This window comes from Pezoporus occidentalis, unplaced genomic scaffold (genome assembly GCF_034315485.1).
Source record: "Pezoporus occidentalis ecotype Australia unplaced genomic scaffold, CSIRO_AGI_Poc_V1 ctg85, whole genome shotgun sequence".
NCBI lineage: Eukaryota > Metazoa > Chordata > Aves > Psittaciformes > Psittacidae > Pezoporus > Pezoporus occidentalis.
In genome coordinates, this window is record NW_026916212.1 from 264701 (window position 1) to 277842 (window position 13142).

At 38.9% G+C, this 13142-nt stretch overlaps 2 protein-coding genes across 8 annotated transcripts in view; one reads left to right on the forward strand and one right to left on the reverse strand.

Annotated features, from left to right (window-relative positions):
- PLPP1 (phospholipid phosphatase 1) overlaps positions 1-1314 on the forward strand; it is a 59301-nt gene extending 57987 nt beyond the window's left edge. For both annotated transcript variants that reach the window (XM_062604304.1, XM_062604305.1), the window contains exon 6: positions 854-1314. In XM_062604304.1, coding sequence (XP_062460288.1) covers positions 854-979 — 126 coding nt within the window. In that variant the 3' untranslated portion in view covers positions 980-1314. The remainder of the gene's footprint in view (positions 1-853) is intronic.
- MTREX (Mtr4 exosome RNA helicase) overlaps positions 1193-13142 on the reverse strand; it is a 45414-nt gene continuing 33464 nt past the window's right edge. For 3 of the 6 annotated variants that reach the window (XM_062604300.1, XM_062604301.1, XM_062604298.1), the window contains 9 exons: positions 12435-12563; positions 11212-11322; positions 10699-10887; positions 9467-9630; positions 8506-8611; positions 6673-6729; positions 6111-6273; positions 1822-1926; positions 1193-1433 (listed from right to left, as the gene is read on the reverse strand). In XM_062604300.1, the coding sequence (XP_062460284.1) occupies positions 1381-1433; positions 1822-1926; positions 6111-6273; positions 6673-6729; positions 8506-8611; positions 9467-9630; positions 10699-10887; positions 11212-11322; positions 12435-12563 (1077 nt within the window). In that variant the 3' untranslated portion in view covers positions 1193-1380. Of the gene's footprint in view, positions 1434-1821; positions 1927-6106; positions 6274-6672; positions 6730-8505; positions 8612-9466; positions 9631-10037; positions 10111-10698; positions 10888-11211; positions 11323-12434; positions 12564-13142 lie in introns of those variants that run through there. The other 3 variants (XM_062604299.1, XM_062604302.1, XR_009961888.1) reach the window with 3 other exon arrangements.

Here is a 13142-nt window from a genome sequence, read left to right on the forward strand (position 1 = left end):
TGCTGCTATAAATCGTGTTCTGAAGTTCTCAGGTTTGCAGTGGGATGGGAGGAGGTGACGTAGGAAGGGATCATGAGAGAAAGCTTCTTAATTACTATACTTCGTGCATCACTGTACTCAGCATGCCTACTAGTATGACTTGAAGTGGGCAAAGGGAAGAAAACAAACTGCAGAACTGGATCAAAGGATGTGTCTTGTAGTTGATAACTGAAGAAAGTGAGGTGGCATGGTCAAAGAAATGCAAGGAAGGATAAAGTAAGTAGTTAGCCTTACAGCTGCTGGGGCTATGAGACACTTGAACTGGGGAAGGAGCTGCTGTTGTGAACCTTGCCAAGGAGAGGAATCCAAGGTTGGTTTAGCCAGCAAGAATAAATGTAAGGGAGGGTCACACTGCAGATAGTAACAGTTACTAACTACTGACATGTCTTCCTCAGCCAAAGTACACACTCTCATGTCCTATTCTAAATAGCTTACAGAGTAAATTTAACCGTACATGTGGTGTAGGCCCTCAGCAAGCATATTTTGCTCCTTCATTTAAAGGAAGGAGTTAAAACTATAGCTATTGTGATGAAGCAGTTCCCAACAAGGCCATTAGAGCAGTTACCACACAACCTTAAATTTGGCTTAAACCATCAGTAGCGAAGCAATCCATCAGAGCGGGAGCAATAGCTGGAGAAAAAGCCATTGAAAGAACAGATGACGGAATTTTATCCATGACTTTCTTAGCAACTTTCTAATGTTTCAACCTGGTTAAACTTTGTTTTGATAATGGAGTTCACCTTCTGCAAAAGCATTTACCTATTGTCTCAAAGACTTACAAGTGCAGGATCTTAACGCTAATTTTTTCACTTAGGTTGTGTACGTGTCTGACTTCTTCAAAGTGAGAGGATGTACATTTCAGCCGAAGGAAGATTCCCATACAACCCTACATGAGACTCCAACAAATGGAAATCACTTTGGCAGCAATCATCAACCATAAAGCATGACCCACTTGTCTTGCTCTCTGAAAGGAAAACAATTTCACAAGTCTAAATCTGTAATGGAAGTAAATGCCTTTAAGGGACTGCTGCTGCTCTTGGATGCTCACTTTACCTGTATATAATAACATCTACCAGAGTTACAATAACCACAGTTATTGTATATCTAAACTTTAAATATCTGTTGGTGCAAGCCCTTGCTTAAAAGAAAAAAGTTATTCAAACTGTAAATTTTTATTGAAAACATGGTAACAGTTATATTACATAAACTGTTTGTACATGCCTTATTAAAATAACTGTGGTTAAAATACGCTCCATTAAAAAAAATTATTGGAAATGGAAGTATCGTGTGATTAAATTTCCCCGTAAGGTGGCTCTTGTGCTGCTTCTGGAAGACAACCTGTTACAGGTAAAGGCTTGCAGCAAAGACAATATCCCTCTTGATTTTTGTAATCCCTATTAAAAAGGAAAACACATTAATATCCAACACTCATAACTGACACAATCACTATTTAAATACAGGCACATGCATGTAACACCTTACAGTAAACAAAGCGCTATGAGTCTTAAACGGAAGTAACAGTACATCCATATTCAGTCACAGACTGTTAAACTGTCAGAATGCACCAAAACCACCACCTTTTAAAGTCAAACTTGTAAGACAGATGCTTTTTGATAAAAGTTTGCTCTTTCCTCTGGAAAGCGAGCAATGATTTGTTCACCATGCAGTCAACAGCAGAAGTTTATGTTACCAAATCCTTCACCCACATTCTGTGTCCTACCTGCCCTCCCCAACTTTCCTTTTCTAGAGTTACTTCTTGTACTGTGGAAGTGAAATACATACCCTCTGCAAACTTGTTTTCCAGCTCTGTGTTTCCGATGGCTTTTGCAGCTTGGCACATCTGCCGAAGCAATTCTTCCAACCTCCTCATGCATCGAATTATGCTGCCTGTATAAAAGGTGTAGGAGAAAACTATGTACCTCCTGCTACATCATGTCACTGAGTAACTCAGTTGCTTAAGCTCACTTTGGATTAAAGTATTCATTTCTTCTCCAACCCTGTTCAATTTATCTAGAAGGCAAGGATAAGAAAAGCTGTATGTCTTAAACTTGGTTTCTCTTTAACAGTGGAATTCTCCATCAGGCATTTCCTTGAAGCTGTCTCCAAATGCTTGTCCTGTTCCCTTCTACTGCCTTCACAGCCCCTAACTAATTTAATCAGAGGACTTCATGGGCTGTTCAGTAATTCCTACTTTCTTTCAAGTACTTGAAACTTAAGTTCTTTTATTTAGACCTTCCTGAAAAAACATACATGTTTGGGGGATTCATAAGTTTGCTGCTTCAAGAACACAGATTTATTTTTTGTAATTTTTTTGATAGCCTTTGGTGTGTGGCACTACTCCTGTGCCACTCGGGAGTCTATGGACCACTCTATACTACTCAATTGCATGCTTACAGTTAATGCATTAAAAGCTCACACTGCAACCTAATACCCACAATAGTTTGTTACACATTCACCTCCTGTTTTAACTTCTGAGCTCAGCCCAAGTCCCTGTTAACAAGTTTCACAAAATGACCCTATAACCATTATGCTCTTCCAGTGGCATGCAAACTGCGTGCTGTTCGGTTATTTTCTCCAACACCATCTTGCACCTAGAGTCAAAATTGCTGTAAGCAAAATAACTATCATAGGGTAAGTATGGGATGCAGTTATTGACAGCAGCCCTGTAGAGGACTGGTGGGTAGTGGTGGGCGAAAAGCTGGACCTGACACAGCAATGTGCCTGGCAGCCCAGAAAGCCAACTGCGTCCTGGGCTGCATCCAAAGGACCATGGCCAGTGGTTTGAGGGAAGGGGTTTTGCCCCATTTCTCCACTTTCATGACACCCCACCTGCAGCACTGTGTCCACCTCTGGGGCCTCCAACACAAGGACACAGACGTGCTGGAGTGAGTTGGAGGGCCAGAGAAATGATCAGAGAGCTGGAGCACCTCTCGTATGGAGAGAGGCTAAGAGAGCTGGGCTTGTTCAGCCTGAAGAAGGCTCCAGGGACATCTTATGTGGTCTTTCAATACTTAAAGAGGACTCATGAGAAAGATGGGGACAGACTTTTTAGTAAGGCCTGTAGCAAAGGGACGAGTAAAGTGGACAAATTCAGACTAGATGTAAGGAAGAAATCTTTTAGGATGAGGGTTGTGAAACACTGGTTGTCCAGAGAGGTGGTAGATGCCCCATCCCTGGAAACTTTTAAGGTCAGGTTGGATGGGACTCTGAGCAACCAAATCTACTTGAAGATGTCCCTGCTCACTGCAGGAATACTGGACTAGATAGTATTACATTGAACCACAGAAAGATCATCTGTAGACAAGGCATAGTACCTGGAAAAGAACTGTCCATATGAAAACATTCTACAAAGCTGTTGGGAAAGTGAGAAGAAAAATAGCCCTTCTCTTCTAAAACACATTCATATGGTACCAGTAGGCCATGTCAGTTTCTAAAGAAAGAACAGTCTGTGTGAGGACAGCTGTCTGTAAAACCTACTGCAATGACATTACGTGAAGAACCCCACTGATTGTCAACTGGACACAAAGCACAAAACCACAGTGAACTGCAGGCAGCTCCCCAAAGTGTGGCCACGCTGTGTTATGGCTGGCTCCAGCTCAGCTCTCCAAGATCCTACATATCTCAGTTTCAAGGCCACCCCTGCCAACCATTCCACAGAGTCTCATTTACAGGCAGCGTAGCTGGGGGTGTTGCAGACATACTTTTTTGGTGCATAAAAAAACCCTGCATTTTTGGAATAAATTACTGTTGTGTATACTTACTTCTGCAAAGCAAAATGGCTGATCTGCAATTGGTTATTAGGATACTTTGATCAGCTTACCATTCTTCCCTACAGCTTTAAAAAGCTCTCATTTCTATTTTTTCCCAATACACATTTCAGCTTCATGACAACTTATTTTCATTAGTCAGTCAACACTGCTCCAATCTGTGGCAAGCATGTTTGCTCTTCGAGCACTCAGGCTTATTGCTGCAACCTCAAAAGGCAGCTACAAGTTTTCACACTCATAACTGCACCAAAAGGGGCTTCAGACACTTGACCATCAGTACTAATGAAACAGCAGAACACCATCCATCTTTAGGCTGTAATAGTGAAAGCATGCCACTGACTCAAGGTTTCTGTTTAGGAAAGTTCTGCTGGTGCACCTTAGCCTGGATGGATCACACAACTGAACATCATCAGTGTCTTGTGAAGGGCACAGTCTTTCAGAAAGTACTTTTAGCATGTTTGGGGAAAGTGTGTGATGAAAAGCAGTTTTAAAAAAAGTGGTGTCTTCCAATGCACTCTAATTTTGCCTCCTTACAGTGAGACTGGGCCTCCCTGTAATAACAGCAGTTCATTACTGCTAATTCCACACTGCCCAGAAGCCAAAGTGGAAAAATGACCTCATTTTAGAGCTCTAATCGGCCATCAACAACCTCCATCAAAATCACAAAAGGAAACACTAATACCTAACATGAACATTTGTACTTCAGATCAGATCAAAATAAGGATGCTGTGGCGTTTTGTGTTCTGTTGTTCGGGTTATTTTTATCACTGTAGCAACTTGGCTAATGGGACAAACTCCCCTAGGATTTAGCAACACCACTCTGCATTTAAGGTAAGCATAACTGGCAGTGGACAGCTGAAGGGCTTGGTCAGGGTAAACACCACTTAGAAACAACTGAAAACATCAGTATTATCAGCAGTGTTCCCAGGCTGAAAGTCAAAACACAGCGCTGCACCAGCCACCAAGAAGGAGAAAAACTGCCACTGCCAAACCCAGGACACCCTCTTTTTGGACAATGCACAGAAAGCCAGCCAAATTAAAAGTTAAGGGAAGAAACATGTCAACCCCCGTCACAAGAGCTGAACCTCTCCAAATAGGTCTGTAAGATCCGATTTTGAGGGAGCTAGCTAACTGGCTGACCTTAGCCCAAATACAATGAATAAAAAACACTACTGCCCAGTGTATTGTGAACAGTCAAGTGCCAATGTGAAAATGTAAGCCAGCTACTGCTTCTCCCTCTGTGCTCCCCAGCCTCAGGTGACTCAAAAGCAGATATAAGGCTCACCCATCTGCTCAGATATGAGGAGGAATCTGCTGAATGCAGAATCAAAGACTGCCAGGATACCTATTGCTTGCAGGCAACCTACTTTAGAAAGTTCTATGCACTGGGTTACAGAACTACATGACTTCTTCTGTTTTAAGGGCTCCCATTTGCAACATACAAAAAATTAAACAGCATTTGGAAGAGGCAAGACAACGATGACAGGAACAACTTCAAGAAGAATGTTCACAGATCAGCAATTGCATACAGCATTATAAGACTGGTGCACCCATCCTACTGTTCTTCACAACTTTGCTCATAAAAGATGAAATCAGGTTTCCATTCTGGTGACCTTCAGTTTTTACAGATATTTCTGGGCTTTAAGTTATCCTGCTTTTTAAATCATGAAAACCAAATACCTTCCTCAAGCTGCAGTTTCTAGTTCTCCAGTTTTAGGAACCATGCTGACCCAGGTGGCAGGTTACATCTATGCTTTCCAAGTATCGGCACTGCCCTGCTGTGATGAACCACCCGGAACAGAGATGTGGTTACCACCTCTCACTTCTGTCATCACTAAGACAGCAGGAGGACCCTTCAATTTACCAAGTAAATAATTAACTGTAACAAGGATTAGCACAAGAACTGTACATCCTGATGTCAAGTATTGGGAATGTGATGTTTTCCTCTTTAACTAGCAAAAGAAAGTTACCTTTTGTTGTAATAAATAGGATTCCATTTCTGGAAAGTTTTTAAAATTTAGAGATATGCTTTTTCAAAGTCTTCTATAGATTCTTAATATATAAATACAGAATTAGATATAGATACAGAATTATAAGATAGAGAATTCTATTAAGACTTCTATATAGGTTAGAAATTAACCTGAATAGTAAACCATTTTTTTCCAACTTCATTTCAGCCATGCAGAGACTTGAATACACCTGGATTAATAAGTTTTACTAGTTTTTATACTGTTATTCAGAATTACCATTCCATGATACGGAATTACCATCTCACACCTCCTAAAGAAGAACTGATTAACATACCTTCAAAGACATCAGTCATTTTGCAGATGTGAGCAAAGTTAGCACCATTTGCCCATGTATGGACAACATCCATGAGGTGAGGTCTGAAAGAATTCAAGTAATTTTCTTCATCAATTTCCAGTTTTGCTTCTGCTGACACCTTGGCAATTCTTTTTGCACACTCCTTTAAAATAAAGGTATTTAAATTTATAATATACTTAAACAGATTAAGTCTTGCATACTATTAGGCACTGCATACAGGATGAGGTTTCTCTTTCTGTCTTAAACTATCCAGAAGCAGAAAAGAAGCCCACTGTTTACATTAAGTCTGCCTGCATTAACATCTTAGAGTGTCATAAGCAAGCTCATATAAGTTTTTAAAGGCATGCTCTAAATCAGCATAAAGACCTCCTGCAAACAAGATAACCCATTATTACACACTGCAAAACCACATGCGGTGTCAGCCAAATTCACTGATGATCCAAAATCATCCAAAAAACGTGTGCTTATACTTTCCCCACACTCCTTACTCATGTTAACATTAACACTGACCTTGCACCTATTTCTAACAGACAGCATTTACCTGCATTTGCCGAAGTGGTCCTGCCAACTGCTCTGTCAGTTTTGGCATCTCACTGGACTGAAAAACAAGACATCAAATAATTTCATGCCCTTCCATACATTTGCTCTATACCAAATTAAATGCAAAAATAGAAGTTCAATGTGTGCTAGTGCCATACTAAATTATTCCAATGACTTCTCAAATGTGTTATCAAAAAGTAAAATTTACTGAACTTCCCAAGTACTTGATCCTCAAACTAAATCAGAAAAAACAAAATCTTTCTTTACAGGGTGGCAACAGTATGAAAGAAACCTGCCTGCTTTCTAAATACTTCCAAAATTCCTGAACCCAGGACACTCTGTTTACCTGTCCCATAGTTCTGAATTGCCAAAATGATGATCCTTTACTACTTTAACTGTTACAAGCTTTTCTTTAAGAATGTGAAAAGTAAATGCTTTCAGTAATTAAACATCTGTAGTTATATATGAAAATATGGCTATACAAATACAGCAACTGTCCTATCTGTTTAGACCCAAGTATTACTGTTGGGTGAACCGCAATATTCTAACAATGGCCTACCTTGGCATGCCTTCTACTAACAAAAGTAACCCATTAGCATCTGCCACTAATGTGCCTCCCACATTTGGAATCAAACTAAGTGATATATGTTGCTCAACATCTGCAGTAATATCCATATGCAAGTGGATTTTTACTGTATTTCCTTAATGATGCTAAACTTCTATACAGATTGTAGGTGGGAAAACAACGGTGTCTGATGTTAAACACTCATTTTTTTTTAATATATGGTCTGTTTTTAACAGCTCTTTTCGTATCAATACCATGTAGTGCTGCCATTTCCATCAACAGGTCAAGGGTGCTGTCCAAATGATGTAACATGGACATGTTTCAGAATTAACCCCAGAGTGTAGGAGCAAATATTGTTAAGCTTCTGTTTTGAAATAATCATTCTACATTTTAAGAATGTATGTGCATACATACATAAACACAATTGTGTGAGCTGAGAATCTATTAATACAGCTTCACTGAATGGTGGGTGTCCCGAGTTCAGCAGTAGCAGTCATTTTTCTCCTCACAGCTGGTGCAGTGCTGTGTTTTTGACTTTCAGCCTGGGAACAGTGCTGATAACACCGATGTTTTTAGTTGCTGCTCAGTAATGTTTACTCTGACCAAGGCCTTTCTGAGTCTCACGCTCTGCCAGGGAGGAGGGGAAGCCGGGAGGAAGCAGAGACAGGGCACCTGACCCAAACGAGTATTTCATACCACAGCACGTCATGCCCACTATATAAACTGGGGGCGGTTACCCGGATGGGCTAGATCACTGCTCAGGTCAGGCTGGGTATTGGTCAGTGGGTGGTGAGCGGTTGTATTCTCTTCCCTTGTTATTTCCTTGTTGGTGGTAGCAGCAGTGGTTTGTGTAATACCTTAGTTACTGGACTGTTCTTATCTCAACCCGTGGGAGTTACATTCTTTCAATTCTCCTCCCCATCCCTGCTGGAGTGGGGGGAGGAAGGAGGCTGAGGGGAGTGAGCGAGCAGCTGCGTGGTTCTAAGTAACTGGCTGGGCTTAAACCACAACCGGGGAAAACTGGCACACTGATTACAAGGACTGCAATTTTACACAGTCTTTGGTATGTCACACACGGGGAAAGATATTTCAGCACTGAAATTGCAATGTGTTTGCTAAGCTCAGTGGGAGTTCATGTCAAACACCTTAGGAAAGGATAAAAAATGTGCAATGGCTGGTACTGTTATGACCTATTCTGAAACTGAATTATAAACAACACTGTTGGTAGACATAAATGTCTAGAATTCATGGACTGAAAAAGTAACTCACATTCTCTTGAAATACAAAACAGCTTAGTAGCGCAGCTGTCTGTTCTGGAGATAAGTCATTGAAGATACCATTGAACATCATTTCTGTCAGGAGTAGTTCATCAGCACTAAAATAAAGAGGAAGAAGCTTACAGAGAAGGCTTATTGATATGTAATTTTTAAATTAATTACTATTAATCTGTTTTGTGAAGTAATTTGATACAGATAAGAAACAATTTTTTCTTAATTTTTCTTACAGGAACACCAAAACCTAAGATATGCTAGCTCTTTAAGGATGCTAATTAATAAGAGAGTGAGACAGCATTTTAAAGAAACTAAAAGCTCTTACTGGACTACAAAGAATCACTCCTGATAGTTCATTAGTTAGTATTAACAGTTGCTCTACTCAGTTTTTATCAGACAGGCTATCAAGAGATTGAAAAGAACCAGACAGGCAGCAGAATCAGAACTGGTACTGCTGCTGCTCAAAAAAGATTAAACTGGGTATTTCCAAGATACTGAAAAAAGCAATAAAATTGCTTCACTTTACTTGCAGAATAAAGGTTTGATTATGAACTACAAAAGGAAGTGCATGAAGTGGATACAAAATCCAAACATGCTATTTGGATAAATATCAAATTGTAGATAAAACCACACATTCATTTTTGGAATTTATCAAATGTTAAGACAGGGAAAAAAGTATTTTTTTTACAAGGAGAACTGTAACTTGTCAGCAAACAGTTCCTGAAAGTCAGGAAGTCGGTAAAATTCTGATTCAGCTTCCCCACTTGATATTGTAGTTTGCCCTTATGTTGCCATCTTTATGCTTTCAATCAGCATATTCCCTTTATGACACAAGTCACAGTCTCTGATCAATCTTTCTTTCAGTGGTTTCTGAACTTAGAAATATAAACATGGCATACTAATTTCATCAAGAACAGTAAAATGTGTATTCATGACAATAATCACACAGAAACAATTACCTGCTGATTTCACAAGCAACCCGCCCTTTCATCTCAATAACATCTGAGGATGTGGCAAACCCCAGCCTTCTCAAAACACGCTTGCGGCATTTGAGTTCATCCATTTGTAAGACGGTTCTAGCTTTTTTCAGTTCTCGTCTTGCTGCTTTGATATCTACAGCAATCTGGGGGAAAAGGGAGACGGGAGGAAGAGAGAGAGAAGAGAGGGAAGAGGGGGGCGGAGAGAAATAACATGATCCTGGTTTAATAAACACAACTGTTCTAAAGAAATTGTGTCATTTATATCAGGGCCTCAGCATGACAGAATATCAACATAGTAGTTGACAGTGACTTATCCAACTCCACTGAGATGGAGATTTGGAAATTCAAAACAAATTAAAAAAAAAAAAAAAATCTGTACTAAATCTGAGCTAATCAATGGTCCAATCAAATGCAAACAAAAGGTATTATTTCCAGCTATTAGAGCTTCTTCAGTGTCATCTTGTTTGTCACAGTCACTGTCAACGTTCTCACAGCTGGCTGTACAGTGCAGACACCTATGCAGAACACTGCTTGGTCCATCAGGTCTTACCACATGCAACTTTTGTGCTGCCCACACCAGAACCACCTCGCTTCTGTGAAGTGACTCCTGGAGAACCTGTTATCTAGAGCAGCATAAAAACATTACAGCTGTTTTTCTGCACAACCAGTTTCAGTTTAGCAAGGTTCAATTCTGTACAAAGTAAATAACTGCATTGCTTCCAGTGTGGGAGTTGGCTCAGGAAGCAGCAGCACCATGATTAGTGATTAGTATGGTACACTTCCCCAAGCCAGTAAGCCTCATCAATTCAGCTTAGCTCTGTACAGGCATAATAAAAATGTTCAGTTTCAACTACCTGTGAAGACCTGACCTACACTGTGCTAGACCTATTTAGTGAAAAAGACTAGAGTGGCACCTCTGTAACCTAATCCCTGACGACCTTTTCTGAAGAGTTTTATTTTCAGATGTGTTAATCATGGGCATACCACTGACTCAGCCAGTTTGTTAGTGAGATTAATTTATTTTACTGTAGTTAAAAAGGATTATTTGGGTTTGTTAATTTTAAAAGGATTATTTGCTCTTCTTCATTAAAAAAGGATTATTTGAGCTTTGCAAATAAAAAAAGGAAAAAAAAAAAACAAGTAAGAAGGGAAGTACTGGTTTCTCTCTCTTCAGCTAAATATAGATAGAGGGTTCTGTTTTATATTTTTACCTGTGCTTTTTTTTCACAAAGTTTGTATATGGTTTCCAAGTTGGGATCATTGTGAAGAGGATGTGAATACATCCTATGCTCAAATGCCTCTACTTTTTGGATTATTTTTTTCAGTCCTTGATCTTTGATGCCCATGTCATCAATAGGGTCTAGTAATGGAACTCCATCGGGAAATCGCTTCTGTACTTCCTGGAAGGAAAAAGGTACTTTTTTTTCTAGAATTAGGAACAGAAATAAGCTACACTCTTACAAATCAGCTGGCACAACTACAGAGACACAGAAGGAAGTGGTATAAGTTTGTTATGTGATCTTCCAGCAGTTTTCAAAATCAATTTAAAATGACTGTTGACCAGAGGAAACAAGTGACATACATGGTGGCTTCCAAGCCCTATAAAAAAAATAAGGGTGAAAATGTGACAAGCTTTAGACAAATTTCTTTGGAACAATTTGTCTTGGGTCCAAGAGTACCTTACTAATCAGCACAGAGACCGTACACAGCTTAGTGGAACTTACTTTTATAGACTTTAGCACACTTTGTCTGTTGTCAACAGGCCGCAGGTCTTTCGGTATGTAAAGTCGGACACTGCTGATAGCTGCAACAAGATGTACCAAAATAGGAACAACCTGTAAAAGAGAAGGCAGTAACTGATGCATCAATAAAAAAATGTCATTTATTATTACTGTTACATAGCACAACTTTGTGAAGGAAAACAAAACCTGAGGTATTACAAAGAAGAAAAGTGAGTTTGTCCAAATGGGAAAATTCTGTATTCAGTTAAATCAAGAGAGAGGCTACAAGTGGGGAAAAAAAAAAAAAAAAAAAAAATCAGTTTCTCTAATACCTTGTCTCCTATCTACAGGAATACCTCTTAGAATCCAAACCAGACAAAGTTATTGTTATATACTTAACTATGAATGCTACCAATGGAGAACATCAAATCAGCAAATACATATACGTAAGTATCAAACCATGAAGATACCATGAAGATTCAATACTGTGTCTCAAGCTTTAAGCTGACTTTGTGAAAAACAGGGAAAAAAAGAAAAAAAGAGAAAAAAGACAAAGAAAAATTAAAAAACTGTCTCTGATCTGAAATAGGGTTTCAATTTAAATAATGCAGTGCTTTCACTAAAAAAAACAATTTGATTTTAGAATGAGATAGGCTCACAGAGCAGAAGGGGTCTGAAAGAGAGAAATAGGTGAAAAAAATAATTCTGTTCCTAGAGGCAGAAGATAATGCTAAGAAAAGTATCTGCCAAACAGCATCAATAAATTTATTAGTAAAAGATTACAAAAATTCTAACTAAATTCTCAGTTCTAGTAGAACAAATGCACACTACCCACAAAATCTTGCACAAGCATGCAAGAAAAAAAACAGTTTATAAACACCTGGTTATCTGCAGATTTTATCACATACATAGGTAATTTTTGTAGCTTTATTTACAGTACTGCTATTGTCTTTTTTATGTACTGATTTGAAATATGTAACACACAACAAACACTTTTCAAAGCACTTCTTATAGGTTAACAAACCCACTCAAGTATTTCGTTCACACTGGCAAGTTACTTCTTCAGTGAGATGAGCAACTGTTTAAGAAAGCAGAGTCAGTCGTACAGCTCCTTTCTCTTCCGTAATACATCAACCCCTCTTTCACCAGAGTTTGAAAATGCTTTGGAAACAGAATGTTTGAGAACATTTACAAGAAACTGTTGAGAATAAATATGTGTAACAAACCTGCATCTCTCCTTTCTCATCAAGGCTGATTGGCTTTGCGGACTCAATAGTAGAATTTTTCAAACTGTCTTTACTGCAGTACAGTAGCACTTCAACTACATATAACGAGTCCAATTCAGCAGAATTTGGCTGTTGAGGATGCAGAAAAAACAGATCTATTATCAGTTATTCTAAAATACCAGAAAGAACTTAAGGAAAAAGCATGACTTATTCAATATTAAAGGTATGAAATGAGCTAGTGCTCGTCACAGAGTATCAGCTCAGTGATGCAGTATGTTCTAAAAACTACTGAATTAGTATTGTTTGAAAGATCCCTCACAGAGAAAACCTTGAAAAAAAGTACCTTTTTTTTTTTTTAAAAGAAGCACAATTTGGGGTATCTGTTCCATTTGCAGGTTTTCACATTCAGTTTTTCACCAAAATAAAAACCTCCAGAAAAGCTCTCAAGCATTACAGCTTGTATCTGCAGATGAAGCTGCATCTTGCAGACCAAATCTTTATACGGCCCAAACTCCACATGTAACATCTGAACTTCATTTAAAGAACACAAATGTGGTGCTTAAAGACTACTGTTCACAAAGCCATATCCTTTCTTATACACTGCTTTTAAAAAAATTGATGTTACTTATTTGACTAGATTAGTATGTGCTAAGGTTGCTCAAATACACTCCTACAACAAGCAAATATTTTTATGAGATTGAGTAACTT